We start from the raw sequence: 15,168 nt of genomic DNA on the forward strand, positions 1-15,168 counted from the left end.
CTCCTGCCACCTGTCCTCAGCTGGCCACGCACCGGGGCTGAGCCCCCTCCTGCCAGCCTGCTGCTGCTTCCTTCGGAAAGCTGGCCACGCCCCAGCGCAGCCCACTCCCACGCTCGCTGTGCCCGCGGCACTCCGGACAGCCCTTCGCCGCAGAGTGTGTTGTAATGGTCTGTTTCAATCACGGCAGTGATGCCCCTGCTCCTGCCCAGGCCTGAGTATGTCGCAGGCGAGGAGCGACAGGGGGCCTATCATTGCCAGTACAGGGGAGTGGTGCCCCTCCTGGGTGAGCCCAGGGCCTCTCAGGTAGGGACACAAAGCGGGGAGACAGTCAGCGTCCAGGCCTCACCCCTTCGCCCCATCTGGCTGCCTGCTTTCCCACTAGACTGTGAACCACTGAGGACCTTGAGGGAGGCAGCCTCGGTCCCCTCCACCGGGCACCGAGCACACCACAGCCTCCCTCGGGGTCTGGAGAAGAGCGCAGGAGCCTGCCTGGGTCACCCTCAGGGTCTCCTCTCCCTCAGCTCTCCCCTTTCCCAGCTGCGCTTTCCTTCACAGCCACAGGACCCTGCCCCCCCCACCGGAGAGGTATGGGGCACGAGAGGGACACGGAAGGGGGTCGTTTGCCCCCCGGTAACCTGGGCCTGTCGGCGAGACTCAGGGTTTTGCTTTTTCCATTAATTTATTCATCCATCCAACAAGTGTTTGAGAACCTCGTCTGTCGGCCACTGGGTTTACAGTGGTGAACACGATAGATACCCCCCAGCCCTCCAGGACCACGGATGAGTAAGGAAACAAGTTAAAACATAATTACGATTTGCAACAGGCGCCACAGGAGATGAGACGGACCCGGTCTCCCAAGGAGGCAGAAAGGGAGAGGGTCCCCGCTGGGGGGCAGGGGGCCGCTGGGCGCCGTGGGGGTCTGGAGCGTCTGACACCCTCTCGTGGGGCATCATAGAGACTGGGGTTTCTGCGGTGTCTGAAAGCCTTGGCTCCATTCTCGGCGGGGCCCCTGTTCCTTGGCACAGGCTTCTCTCCCACCCCGCCACCTCCCAGGGATCCCGCCTGTGCCCCTGCTCCCTTGTCTCTCGCGCCCCCCATCTTCTCACTGGGTGCTCCTCTCCCTGCCCTTGGCCGCAGCCACCACTAACATCTCTCCTTGCTGGAACCCTCGTATGACGCATCTGCGGGTCTCACGGTCATGCCACAGCTTCGCGGCGTCAGACAACAGTCATTTCTTAGCCCACACCCTCTGGGCTCAGGAGCCCGGGAGCCCAGGCAGCTGAGGTGTGTAGCTCAGTGGCCTTTGCGGGGTTGCGGGCAGCATGCTGGCTGTCGGAGGGGGGGCCCCGGTTCCTCCTACATGGATCTCTCCCTGTGGCCACTTGAGTGTGGCTCCATGACATGGCAGCCAGCTCCCACCAGCGTGAGAGTGGGCGATGTCGTTTATGGCCTGATCTCAGAACCGTGACGCCATCACTGTGGCTGCATTCCGGGGGTGGCAGAGTCGGCCCTGGCGTGAGGAGAGAGGGGACTGTATCAGGGGACGGGGGGGTGAGGATCGTGGTGGCCATCCCGGAGGCGGGTGCCACCATCCCCAAAGCAGACCAGACTGTCTCCAAGCCCTAGATCCTGGCAGCCGACCACCTGCCGTACAGCCCCTCCCCCACGCATCCCAGCGCTCTTCCAGCACATGTCCGAGTCTGAACCCAACCCCACAAGCCTTGGGGAACCTTGTTCTGTAGCTGTTAACGTATTCCAAGGTGTCGAGAATACCATCGGGAGTGCCTGTGACCCGACAACAAACCCCACATCCACCCGGCGGACGCCCCCGAGTCCTGTCCGTGGTCCTGACCAGTCTCCGACCGTCTCGTGTGTCTCCGTGCCTCACAGGAGAGCCCGCGGCTGCCTCCACGTCGAGATTCCTGCCTGGGTTTTTAGCCCCTTCTGCCCTTGCCTCACACCAGAGCCAACCTCCTAAGACACGCGTCTGCGTAGTTTCCTGCTTAAACTTTAGGTGGCTGTTGAGGGTCCTTGGCGCCGTGTTTGAGGTGCTCCTGGATCTGGCGCCCGACTTGCACGGCCGGCCTCACCTTCCAGTGCATCTGGTCCCAGGCCCGAAAGACGCCCCACTCCCTGCTAAGGGCCCCACGCATGCTTCCCCCATCCCCAGTACTGGCACTCCGTGCACTCTGCCACTCACACGTCACTGTTGAGCCCCTGTCCTGTGCCGGGCACTGTTCTACGCCCCGAGCACAGCTGAGGTCTGCCCTGTGGCACCTTACGTCCCGTGCGAGCCCTTACCCCCTCCTCTGCGCATCCCCCTCCCTCGGTACTGCAAGCCCCTCGGGGACAGACCCGTGTGGTGTTCTCATTTGTGTCCCCAGTCTCTGGCGTGGGAGGGGCTGGAGGGATGCTCAGCTCTGGAATGGTGCTTTTGGGAAGGGCCCGCCAACAGGAAGGAAGCAGCTGGCCTAAGGTTCCCTGAGGGCCTGGAGCAGGGCTCTTGGTCTGGCTCATGGATTCCAGGACTCAGGAACCCAGCCTGATCCGGGAAGGGAAGCCCAGAAGACACGGAGGAGAGCCTGGGAGCACTTTGGATGGTGCCCCAGGCAGCTCCTTCCCACCAAGAGGCTATATGCAAGCCCTGTTCTCTCGCATTTGGGGAATGCTTCTGGGGGGCCTGGAGTCCCTGGGGCCCCCGCTTCAAGCCTGGCTGTCACTGGGGTCACACAGCCCCCAGCCTTTCCGCCAGAAACTGCTTTCCCCGACCTTGGGGAAAATTGCTTCCCAAATTATACCCCTGCATTTCCCAGGCTTTAAACACAGCGCAGGGGACACGTAAATTGCATAAGGGCCTTCTCATTCCTGTTGGATGCGTTGAATAATGTAACATCCCAACAATACCTAAAGGTACACTGTATTATTAAAACTCACTGGAAGGAAGAAGCAGCCGCAGTTCAGCTACAGTAGAATTGTCACCCACTCCCACTAGATGCCAGAATAATAAAACCCAAATTATTATTATTTTTTTTTTTTTTGTCAGGGACGGGATTCATAAGGCATGAGGGGAGTCAGGCACGGAGCTGGCTTCTGGGTTAAAAATGGAAGGAGGAGACTCTTGTACTCAGAATATCGCGCACTCCCCTATCCTCTTCACTCCCGGAACGCAGCGTCCCGTGTTCTCCTTCTCCGGGCTCAAGAGCTGGCAAGTTTTGCTTTCTTAGCATGTCTTAGGTCAAGCTCTGGGTTTGGTCATTTGGCCCTTGGGTTGTGAGGAAGCAGAGGCCGAGAGCATGAGGGAGAGGAGGAACAGGACAGGCGTGCCTCGTCCCCCCGCACGGTGCTGGTGAGGGGGTGGACAGAAGCCGGGAGAAGGGGGCACGAGTGCTAGGGAGGGGAGCGCGCCAGAGGGACATGCGGACAGGAGGCGAGGCTGAGTGCAGCATCCCTGATGGGCGACAGCTCCGTGTCCCACCAGACGGTGTGGTTGGTAGGACAAGCAGCTCTGCTTGGTTTGGACGTGTCGGTGGTTTTTAAAAATCGGATACCAATCCTTGTCATTACGTTGCATTTGCCAGTTTGACCGCAGCACAAGGGACAGGCGGCTTTGCCTGAGGTTAAGGTGTGCGACATAATGACTCGTGGTAGGTACCTGCTGTGAAGTGGCCACCACAGCAGCTGGGGTGACCTCCGTCCCCTCACACGCTCACACGTGATTTCCCGGATGGTGAGTTTTGCGATCTCCTCCCGTGGCGACTTCCACGTTCACAGCACAGCGATCATGCTGTCCCTCCTGACCTCCGCCCACGTCAAGTGGGCGTCAAGTCCTGAGTCTGTGGGGCCGTCAGATGGGGCCCGAGTGCCCGCCCCAGGCCCAGGGAGGGGCCACAGCGCGAGGGCACTGGTGGGTGTCTCTGCTTCTCTGTGTTGCCTCAGCTCTAGTCCGTCCTTCCCCGTCCCTGCCCTGTAGTGGCAGAGGTCAGGGGTCCTCAGAGAGGAATGAAGGGGCCGGCTGCCCAGTCCCTCTGAGGGCTGGAGTTGGAGGGTGACGGGAGGACCCTTCCCTCTGCGCAGGTCTGTTCTCACAGCAGCCTCTGCGGGGCTCGTGCCTGTGTGTGTGTGTGTGTGTGTGTTGGCTTATCTATTTATTTATTTATTCATGTATTTATTTTGCAAAAGACACTTTTTAGAGGTCCCAGTGTTTATTTTCCATCTTCTCTCCCTAATGGCAAGAATCCCAACAGGAGGCCTTTGGGGCCATTGCACCAAAGGCAGCCCCAGCCGTCTGCCCCCTTGGGAGGCAAGCTGGGAGCTGCGCTGGCTCTGTAGCCACCCTGGGCCCTGGAGATTTAATTGGTGGCTGAGATACGGGGAGGAGTAGGAATGCGCTGGGGAGACCTTCCCTGAGACTGAGGCCTCCCGGCCTGCTCCCTGCCCTTGCCCTTGGTAGGACCACACCTGGTACTTTCCAGCAATAGGCTCTTCTCCAGGATCATGTCCTTCTGCTTCCCGCCCCTCCACCTATGTCCAGCCTTCCTGGGGGCCTCTGTCCACCCCCAAATTATTTGGAGGGCTTCCCCATCCAAAGTGAGGGGGTTAGATCCCAGAGAAGTAGGTCGAGGGTTTAGGGAAGAGTCCTGGCCACCAGAGAACCCTTGTGCCACTGGCCCTGGGGCTCTGCGGGGTGCGCGGGTGGGCACCCCCTGCCGCAGGAGGCACAAGGACTTGGACACTGATGGTCAGCAGTTGGAGGCTCCTGACTACCTCTGGCCCTGGGCAATGCGCTGGTAGAGTCTGGAACCTCGGGAACCTGCCATGGTGCTTGGTGCATGGCAGGACACAGTGAACGTGGTTCCCAGGAGGGGGAAGAGGCAGTGCCCTCCTCTGCTGGATTTGGGACAGCAGGTGGTGGTCTGGACCCTGGACCTCAGCTAGGCAGGCCTCACTGTCTTTTGCTGCTGTGAGCCCCGTGGGCCTTCTGCTCTCCTCTCTCTCTCTCTCTCTTTCTCTTTCTTTCTTTCTTTCTTTCTTTCTTTCTTTCTTTCTTTTTGTTTTCCTTTTAAGAGTTTACTTATTTATTTGTCGGAAAGCGAGAGAGCGAGAGAGTGAGCACACAAGCAGGGGGAGTGGGAAAGGGAGACGCAGGCTCCCCTTCAAGCAAGGAGCCCGACGTGGGACTGGATCCCAGGACGCTGGGATCATGACGTGGGCCGCGGCAGACGCCCGAGCCACCCAGGGATCCCTTTCCTTTTCCCTTTGCCCAGAGCCAGCCGTGGGGCCTAGAAAGACCTCATGGCTACTTACTTGGCCTTCTGCCTCTTTCTATTGTCTGTTCTGAGAAGGCGGAGATGGGACCTGCCCCTCCTGCTGGCTGCTGGGACTTATGTCCCTGAAAACCCCAGGGCAGAAGCCCCCGGATCTGCACTGTGGGTGGTGGCTGGTGTTTCCTCCTGCAGAGTGGGGGAGACCGTGCTGTTGCAATCCGAGACAAGCCATGAGATGATCTCTCGTTTAAGGAAACAAAGGGCGGCCGGGCAGTGGTGAGGCTGGCTCTTGCCCTGGGTCCCCGAGCCCTGGCCAGGGCAGGGCTGCTGGCCCTGGTGGGGGTGGGGGGTGGGGCGAGCACCCTGGTCCAGTCCCAGTGACCCCGGGGCCCACGCTCTCCCATCTAAGTGAGCCCCGCCGGCTGTGCACCGCCCAGCAGAGTGAAGTAACGTCTCTCTGGGCCTGCGTGGCTCCTGAGGGGGGTGCGGAGTCGGGGTACCGGCCGCACAGCTCAACACGTGAGTGGCAGGGGGCTGGCGGGGGGTCCTGCGGGATGTGAAGGCATCATGCTGGAGAGGATGGCCCGGTTTCAAGAACTGTACATAACCATCAGCGTGCTGGGGACAGAGGAGTTTAGGGGTCCCTGGATGCCTGTGGGGTCCTGCTTCCCTCCCTGTCTTTGCTCCCTGTCCCTTGTCATCTGTCCTTCTTGGGTTTAGGTCCCGGGGTGCTGTCTGCCTGCCCCCTTACTCCTCTTCCGGTGGGTCTGGAGCAGAATGAGTTCCAGCCCTTGCCTTTTGTGCCGGCTGCTGTGGGCCAGGCATTCGGTTCTAAGAGAAGCCTGCCTTCTGCCCTCTCTGCCCACCAGCGCGGTCACACCTGAGCCCCCTCTGCCCGGCTCCCCTTCCTCCTCCTGGGCCCTACCCCGGCCACCTCGCCCACTGCCTCATTTAGCACAGACCTCGGAGAACAGATCTCACACTTGCTTTTCCTACTGGCGGGCGGCCTCCCGGAGCTCAGGGCCGTTTCCCGGTTTCCCTTCTCTCCAGTGCCCAGCCCCAGGCGCTGTGCAGGGACAGCATGGGGGGCCACTGGAAAGGCACGTGGGGCCCGGGCATTTCTCTGCAGTTGGGGGCGCTCTGTGGGGTTGGCCCTGCCATTTGCGACGTGGGTGGTTCCCCTTTAAGTAACTGGATTTTAGGAAAAGAAACAAACTGGTAGTCTTTTCTTTCCTTTTTTAAAGCTCTGTTGTGGGATTTCTGGGGATGTGCCAGCAGGAGCCTCTCCATGGAGGCAGGCTGGGGGGACCACTCCTGGGTCAACCTGACTCAGGGCCCTGCCCCAGAGCCCGTCTCTGGGGGCTGACCAGGGAGGGGGGCCCGAATGGTGTTTGTGTCCTGTCTGCCTGGAGGCACGCTCACTGGGTTGGACTGAATGAAGCAAAGAAAGGACTCCCAAGGCCAAACAGTAGTGAGCCAGCCCCCTTGTGTTCCTCTGGCTCCCGGGTGTGATGAGGGAAGCCTAATGGGTGCCGAGGGGAGAATGAAGGGGGTCTTCATGCCTACTCTTGACGAACACTGAGTAAGCTCCGACTGTGTGCCAGGCACGGCCTGCGCACGGGGCATCAGAACTGAGTAAAAGAGACTCGGGTACTTGCCCTCGGGGCACTTGTTCTGGCGTGACGCATCTGAGTGGAAGCAGATGTGATCAGTCATGGGGGTGGTCGATGGGGCCCGGGAAGCGGGAATGGGGGATGACCGCCATGTCTGATAAGGTGTTCTCCTTGGGATTGGCCACTTGGGAGATGCCATAGATCAGAGTCGCCAGGGAGGGAGGGGCAAGCCATGCGGTTGCGTAGGGAAGAGGGTCCCGAGCAGTGCAGGCACGAGGGGGTGGTGCAGGGGGAGGCCTGCTTGTGTTGTGGGGGGACAGCCTGGAGGCCCAGGGGCTGCAGGGGGCAGGGACACTGCCTAGGGTCCTGTGGGAAGAGGGAGACTTACCAGCAAGCTGTGAACCCACAGTCCAGGCAAGAGCCCGCAGCTTATTTTTACCTCCATCGTCTTAGTCCTGCCACATCATGGAAGCGTCGGGCTCCTCAAACCTGGTCGCACCTGGCTTGCAGGCCGCTGTGGCAACTCCGGGTGTTTTTTCCCAGCCACATAGGATGGCATCGGGGGGATATGTCAGGAGGGTGACATCACCCAAAGAACCTTTTAAAAAAAGAGGGACCAGGGAGTTTCGGCAGTGGTAGCAGTGGGGGCGTACTGGACTCTGTACTGGGAGAGGCAGGAAGTGGGGGGCATCGCGTGACCAGACGGGCGGGAGCCAGCAGGGCGGGGAGGGGTTAGAGAACATTGGGGGGCGCTGCGGGGGGAGGGCCGGCCACGCAGCACGGGGCGCCCACCTGCTGTTTGGCGATAGGGTCCTAATGCTTTCCTCCCCACTGCAGATTCCTCTTGGTCCCGTGGGGTGTGGTCACCGGCCACAGCCTGTCTTTTCTAGGGCATTCACACCGGGTTCGTTTTATATCAAAAAGAGGATGTCTGCTTCAAAAGCATTTACATTTTTTTTTTCTTTTTCTTCAGGTTGAGAATCTGTCTCTGAGAACCTGAAGCTTTTCCTGCTGATTCTCACTATTCTCCCAGCAAACTTCCACCCGAGAAAGTTCCGGAAAGAGCCCCACGGGAGGCGTCCCTGCTACAGCGAAGCAGACCTCACCCACCCCGACCAGGTAAGGCTGCCGCCGGTCGGAGCTGTCCTGGGAGTCTGGGTTTGCGACAGAAGAACGCTTCGTTGGCACGAGGGACGGGCGGGGTGGGGTGGTTCTGCCGGCTCAGGTGTGAGGCTTGCTGTGGCTTTGAGGGGCTTAGGGGGCGGGATGGGGAGCGTCGGCAGATCCCTGGGAATCTGTACGGGGTACCTGCCGTCTGTGACCTGAAATCCATCAGCCCGGCTGATGGACGGGGAAGCTGGACGGGGTGTGGGGTCCACCATTTGGTGTCCGTGCGAGACGCGGAGGCTGAGGCCAGGTCTGACCGTCCCCTGCCCAGGTCTCCCTGCAGCCAGTGAGCGGTGCTCAGGGCTCCACGGGGTTCCCGAGGGGACTGCCTGATTCCCTCCGTCCCACCTCAGCTGTGTCAGCGGGTGACCGGCAGACCGCTGCCGGCTCGGGGCCCGTCCCCCTTCAGGTCACCCCGTGTCAGACGCCAGCCGCAAGTCTTGGGGGCCACTTGCACTTCTGACGTACCGGCTACAAATTCCCATGACCTTCGGGTTTGATAATTGGCTAGCATGACTCTCAGAACCTGAGAGCCATACCTGTGGCTGCGTTTTTATAATAAAGGACATGCATAGGGTGAGGTCTGCTCTCCCCGTGCAGGGTTCGGACACGTCCCCATCCTAGCATGTCCACGTGTTCACCTGTCACCAACCTCCCTGAGCTTTGGGCGTCCAGAGTTTTCCTGGAGCCCTATTACTTCATTGGTCACAAGACTGGACCCTGTCTCCTGCCCCTCTCTGTCCCCTGAGGGGGACGGGAAGACTCAGCTTTCTAGTCGGTGCCTCTCTGTCAAAGAACCCTGAGCCCTGAGCCACCCAGTTAGCGGGAAGTCAGGTATGGGAGTAACAGGTGACAGGAATTCCAGAGGCCAGGGACAAAACCAGATGCGGTCTGGTTCCCCTCACCAGGAAGCTCCCTGCGGAGACACTGCCCCAAACTAGAGGGTCAGGCTCGTCGGAGGCAGGGCGGGAACAACCCAAGCCCAAGTCCCGCCGTCCTCCTAGTGCACTGACCCTTTCCTGGGCGGAGCACACGATGCCGGTGAGAAATCTGGGCAGGAGGCCGAGGACACAGGCTGGTCCCTCCAGTACTCCTTGAAAGAGCGAGTGCACAGAATCAGATTCTCCTCCAGGCACGGGCTCTTCCGGGTGTGCGCTGCTCCTCTCCGCCTCCGGCTGTTTGGGTCTCTCCTTCAGTGGGCTGATGCTCACGGACCTGTCGCATGCTGTCACTCAGCCGTCCTCGCGCACCCCCGATGCGCGGAGCCAGCGGTGCAGGCCGGAGACAGGGGGAGACCAAGCCAAGCCCTCGCCGTTTGCTTCCTGGTGGGGCGAACACATCTATAGAGTAAGGTCAGGTAGTGCCGAGGCTCTGAGGAAAGGTGCTAGGAGGCGATCGCCGTGGTGGAGGCTGTTCTCCCCAGGACATTCCCCGGCAGGCCCCAGAGCCTGCTGCTCTGGGCAGAGGCTGTTGGAGCAAGGGTGGGAACCAGCCGCCGAGGCTTGGGGAGAACGGTTCAGGCAGAGGGTCTGGTGAGTGCAAAGGCCCCGAGGCATGTTGGAGAAGCAGCCAAAAGGGCTGGTTTGGGGGCACCTGGGTGGCTCAGTGGGTTAAGCCTCTGCCTTCAGCTCAGGTCATGATCTCAGGGTCCTGGGATCGAGTCCCGCGTCAGGCTCCCTGCTCAGTAGGGAGCCTGCTTCCTGCTCTCTCTCTGCCTGCCTCTCTGCCCACTTGTGATCTCTCTTTGTCAAATAAATAAAACCTTTAAAAAAAAGGGGGGGGGGACTGGTTTGCTAGGGTCCTGTGGGGGAGCAGGGTAGAAGGTGCGGGGCCTAAATCAGAAGCTTTTAGGCCAGGAATAAGGGTTTGGGAGCTTGTCTTAAAGACTGCAGGAGCCAGGGAAGGGCTCTGAGCGAAGGAGGGGTTTGAGTTGTACGCAGATAACGCTGCCTTCTGTGTAGGGAACACGCAGGGCGGGAAGTCAGAGCGGGAGCAGGGAGCCTCAAGGAAGCTGCTGCTTGTCGTGGGGTGGGGGCGGCTGTACCGTGGACGCGGGATGAGAATGGCGGGCCCGGGGACATGCCAGGGGCGAGAACTTTAAACAACCACCCTTCTACACTGAAATGGCTCTGTCACCCCATCGCTAAACCTTCAGGGGCCCCTGAGAGAGCCTGCAGGGGAAGATCACACTGCCCAGGCTGCCCTGTGACAGGAGCCACGGCATACGCTGGCTGGGGAGATCGCAACCCCACGGGACCGTCAGACTCCTTTAGACTCCTTCCGGGGATCCTGTGATGATACCATAAAACCACCTATAGGGGGCACATGGCTTGGGCCTGGCCTCAGCGGGGGGCCAAGCCCCCTGGGATCATGTGCCAGCCCCTAAATCTCAGGATCCTGGGTCTAAGCACAAGCCCGCGATGCCCTGCCCCAGAGGAAGGGCTGAGAGCTCCCACCTCCTCGGGCAGGGACCCCTTGGAAGACGCTTTCCCCTGAAGGAGATCGCAGGGTCCAGCCTCAGGGGAAAAGGTCAGTTCTTGGGGTTGTCAAAGCCAGAAGCTGATGGCAGCTCTGGGGAATTCGGGGCCTAGGGGCTGTGCAAGCTGCTGTCTACCGGGAGCCGCCCCCTCTTCCGGCCCCTCGCTGATCCGAAGGCAGGCTCTGACCTGGTGACCGGGCAGTGGGCATGTGCACCTCCTTCCTCCCCGCGGGTCCAGGGTCCGGGAGAGAAGGCACCAGAGGAAGGCTCTGGAGTCCCCGTCGCACCCGGCAGTATGAAGCCTGCAGAGGAAGCCCAGCTGTATTTTGCCTTTTCATCCGCTTCAGGCAGGCAGTGGGTCTGGGGCGGGGGAGGCCAAGCAAACCGAGCTGTGGTCGGGGGCCTGCCGGCTCCTGAGCCCTGCGGATGACCCTCCCGCCTGTGGCGCGGCCCACCCCAGTCTCCGCTCTTCTGGAGGGGGACACACATGGGCTCCAGAGGGAGCCACGCCTGCCCCCGGGCGCCCCAGAGCACGGGGCTCTGATGTCTGGAAAGAAACTCAGGGAGAGGGCCCGGCCTGCCATCCGTGCCCCCGGCGCAGCCCTCCCCCGGGGTTTCCTCGCTGCTCCCCGCCCGTGGAGCAAGTCTTGGCCTCCACTGGTAGGTGGCAGGCAGGAGGAGGGCCGGCTGGGGATGGGGTCTGGGGGATGTGGGGGAGAGAGCGACCGTGAGCTGCTCCTGCACGCCTTCCATGGTGGTAGCGAGTCACCAGGGTGGTGCCTCCCTGCGTGCTTTGGGGTCAGTCTCTGGCAAGGTCTGGGCCAGCAAGAAGCTGCCGGAGCCTCTGCTCCTCGAGGGGGCTGTTCCGTCCTCTTGGGTATGTGGGACCACTTAGTGTGGCTCCCCACCATGGCAGAATCGCCTTTCCTGGGGGGCCTGGGGGGCTCACCTCCGATGCCTTGGAAACGGTCCCGTAAATCAGATCCCATTTTAAGGCTTATCCTTTAAATATGGATCAGTTTGGATTTTACTGTAAATTCTGCGTCCGTATTAAAAACACAGATGGAAAGTAATCTGCTACCAAACGAGATTTGTCCCTTACTTGCAGTGGCGGAGGCCCGGGGCAGCTCATGCTCTGGGGCGCTGGGGAGGGAACCCGCTTGCCTGCAGCCTGGAAAGACTCGCAGTGGGTGTCTCGGCTCTTCCGTCCCAGTCCTCCCCTTCCCCTCCCGCCCCCTTGCCATTCTCACCTGTGCTGTGTGCGTCAGGGTCCCTCTGATGCCGTCAGCTGTTCCTTTTCCAGATGTTTTTGGGGAGGGAGCCACCCGTGTTTCGGAGCTGAGCGATAAGCAAGGTCTTCTGTTCTGACCTCCCGGCCCTCTGAGAGTACTCCTGCAGGGGAGGATTCAGTCGCCAGAGTTCACGCTTCCTGCTCAAGGAAACTGGCTTCGGGCCTCAAGCCTCTTTGAAACATGGCCATGTGCGGGGACACGCGTGTGCCTGAGAGCAGGGGCTGCGGGCTCTGGTATTGGGGCAGAGGGTGGACAGGTCACAGCTCTGCAGCCAGCGCACATCAGGCTTTGCCCCCTTCAACAGGAGAATCTATCTGTCTACCCCAGCCCCCCCCCCCCCCCCCCCCCCCCCCACCCCCTATGGGGATGGACCCCTGAGCTGCCACACACGATTTCCCATAAATCATCCCCGAATGAGAGCGCTTCCTGCACCATCCATCACGCCCCGTCTCTTGTCTGCTTGTTGTGAAAAGCTGTTGAACCGGACCCCATCACATGACAGCATCCTTGGGAGGCCGAGCCCAAGCAAAGGCCGCCTGCACCGCCAGTGTTCATGCACACGGAGCTTTCTAGAGTGTCGGGGTGAATGTGGCCTCTTGGTGGGGAGAGGGAGAGCACGGCTTTATCTGGTCGCACAGCAGCTCATGGGGTATTTCCCTGGCACTTGCAGGTCGTATATCCCTGCCAGGCACGAGAGAGTCCCGGGTGCTGCTGGTGGGGGCGGGGTGGGGGGCTGGAGGTGCTGCCTTCGCACGGGGCCATCTCACTTCCTCCCGGACCTGATGGTTTCATTCGAGGACTCTGGCTCAAGCCCGTCTTTGGAAATATGGATCCTTCTAGGAACATCCGTGGTCCCTCTTTTCTTGCTAAATGTTGTTTGGAAGAGAGGCTTCGGGGAGGGTGTCGAGATGGGCTTTAACCCTTGCTTCTGACTGCTTGTTGCTGAAGCAGGTTCTGGGGATGTGGCCATGAGGAAGGGAGAGGAGGAGGAGGACAGGCAGCCCTCCCGCACCGCCTCCCCCGTCCCCTGCCCTTCCCCCAGGCAGCCCTCCCGCACCGCCTCCCCTGTCCCCTGCCCTTCCCCCAGGGGTGCGAGGAAGGCCCGGAACCTCCCTGGCAAACCTTTAGCACCCACCAGGTTGGCAGCTTGGCTCTGCCTCCAGGAGCCCACCTGTCTGTCCCAGGCAGGTGTCAGCAGCCCCGAAGTCAGTGGGGATGTGTGATCGCATCTGCTTTTGGCTCCCGCTGTCCTTTTCTCTGCCCCATAGTCGCTGGTCGAAGAATAAACCTGTCGGCGCTGGTGAGACGTTTGTAAAATACAGAACAGGCCACTGTGTTTTTCTGGTGAGTTTGGAGCTGTGCGAGAGAGCAGCCCTGGGGGCAGGCGGGTCGCGGACGGCCTGGTCACAGCAGCCCCTCCATGGAATGTCCAATTAGAGCCCATTAGTCACTCGTGTTGAAGCATTTAGAACAATTAGAGGTGAGAAGAGTTTCCAGATGCAGCTTCGGTGCTGGTGCTGGAAGGCGAGCCCTGCCGGCTGCTCCCCAGATGGAAATCGGCCGAGCTGCGTGCGGGAGTCGGCCGCCATCTCGTGGGCGCAGGCCTGGTCCCGGGGCCTCAGCGCTTGGAATTCAGATGCTCCCTGTGTGTGTCCTGCGGTGGTGTCCACGAAGGGCCACGGTGGATTCTCTCAGTTCTGGAGGCCGGATGTCAAAAATGAAGGTGCCAGCCGGCCGTGCCCGCTCTCCCAGATCCTGGGGCTGCCGGCCGTCCTTGCCTGGTAGACCCAGCGTCTGTCACCGTGTGGCCTCTCCGCTCTGTGTCTCTGTCCCCGTGCCTTCCCTTTTGGGTGTGTTCCAAACTTCCTTTGTCCTGTGAGGACACCGGCCATTCGGGTAGAGCCGCCGTTCTCCAGGGTGACCTCGTCTTAATCCCTGATGACAGCTGCAAAGACCCAAGTCCAAATAAGGTCACATTCCTGGGTTCTGGGGGTCAGGTCTTCAGCAGATGCCTTTAGGGGACATCATTCTACCCACCGTGTCTCCCGAGACTGCTGGGAGGAAGGTGAGCCCAGGCAGTGACCTCCACGTGTCCAGCCGCGGGCCCCGCCCCCATAGGTTTCACGCGGACGCTCATCGCTCCTCAGTCACTTTTAACATGATGACGAGAAGACGCCTGTCGGCCCCACGGTCACAGGACCTCCATTCACCGAGCGCAGGAGGCGGGGCTGCCTGGGGTCGTCATCTGAGATCCTTGCCCAGATCCTGGATTTGCCCTCCACCCTTCTCAGCATCCCACTGCCGAGGTGGGCCTTGAGAGCAAACTAAGAATTAAGAAGTCAGACTCCAAATCCAGGCCCGAAAACGACAGTTTGTGGGGCAAGTGCAGAGCACACAGTTTTGTTCTGCGGGTGAGGGTGTCCCTGGAGGAGGGAACGGGTTGGAAGAAGTCGCAGCGCGGGTGGAGGAGAGGGGGTGGAGGAGGGCCCTGGGGAGGCCCTGGGACCGGCTGTGCGGTTGGGCGGCAGTTTAGGAGCGAGCCGGCTCTGAGGATGGAGGAGGCCGGCAGCGTCCCGGAGGAGGAAAGTCAAGCTGACGCCGGCAGAAGTGAGACTTCGGAGCTGGGGGAGGGGCCCACGAGGACACCGGAACGAGGAACAAAAGGCACCAGGGACAAGGAGGAACACAGGCAGGAAACCGAGCCTGGTGACACGCTGCGCCCATGCTGAGGGATGCAGAAGCCAAATGTGGGCGAGGTGGCCTTCTGCGAAAACTTGGTTCCCCGTCCGCGTTCCTGTGTGAGGCTGAGCATCAGGAGAAGGCCCGTGTCTTGGGGAGGGGCTGGAGCAGGGCTGTCGCCATCCTCAGGTGCCCCGGGGGAAGGAGGGACAAGCTTCAGGCCTCGGGATGTTGGCTGACGCGGGTGTGCACACAGGACTTGAAGGGTTCCCGTCACAGGGTCGCTGCCTGGAACGTGTGACTTAGAGACGTCCCCGCTGGAGACACGGGCGGGTTCCAGGGGATGCGCGCCCATTCACGGAGTGTACGTTCAAGCTGGGTTACTCTCTGGGGCGGTGAGGGTTTGAGGGTCAGCCTCACCCAGGGTGACGCTGTTCTTGCTGATTCCAGTGCCCGGGGCACCCATGTGGTTCCTTGGGATCCGCCCACCACCCTCCGCACCGACGCACGCACTGGCAGCGAACTTCACTTAAAGGGCAAATGAGCAAGCAGGGATTTTTATGGACGGAGAAAGTTCTTTTTTTATCCAACTTGCAAGGACACATTAGGTATTCCCAGGCCTGGTGCTTTCAAAGACCTCTGTGTTCTGTGGGGCAAAGAACAGAAAAGGAGTG

General features: G+C 60.7%; 1 protein-coding gene across 1 annotated transcript in view; it reads left to right on the plus strand.

Annotated features, from left to right (window-relative positions):
• Positions 1-7,990, plus strand: part of LOC123393518 (translation initiation factor IF-2-like) — a 97,151-nt gene extending 89,161 nt beyond the window's left edge. Inside the window, exon 2 of the mRNA XM_045085787.1 lies at positions 7,851-7,990. Coding sequence (XP_044941722.1) covers positions 7,851-7,869 — 19 coding nt within the window. The 3' untranslated portion in view covers positions 7,870-7,990. The remainder of the gene's footprint in view (positions 1-7,850) is intronic.
• The last annotated feature ends 7,178 nt before the right edge of the window (positions 7,991-15,168 follow it).

This window comes from Mustela putorius, unplaced genomic scaffold (assembly GCF_011764305.1).
Source record: "Mustela putorius furo isolate JIRA1106 unplaced genomic scaffold, ASM1176430v1.1 tig00000873_pilon_pilon_pilon, whole genome shotgun sequence".
Lineage (NCBI taxonomy): Eukaryota > Metazoa > Chordata > Mammalia > Carnivora > Mustelidae > Mustela > Mustela putorius.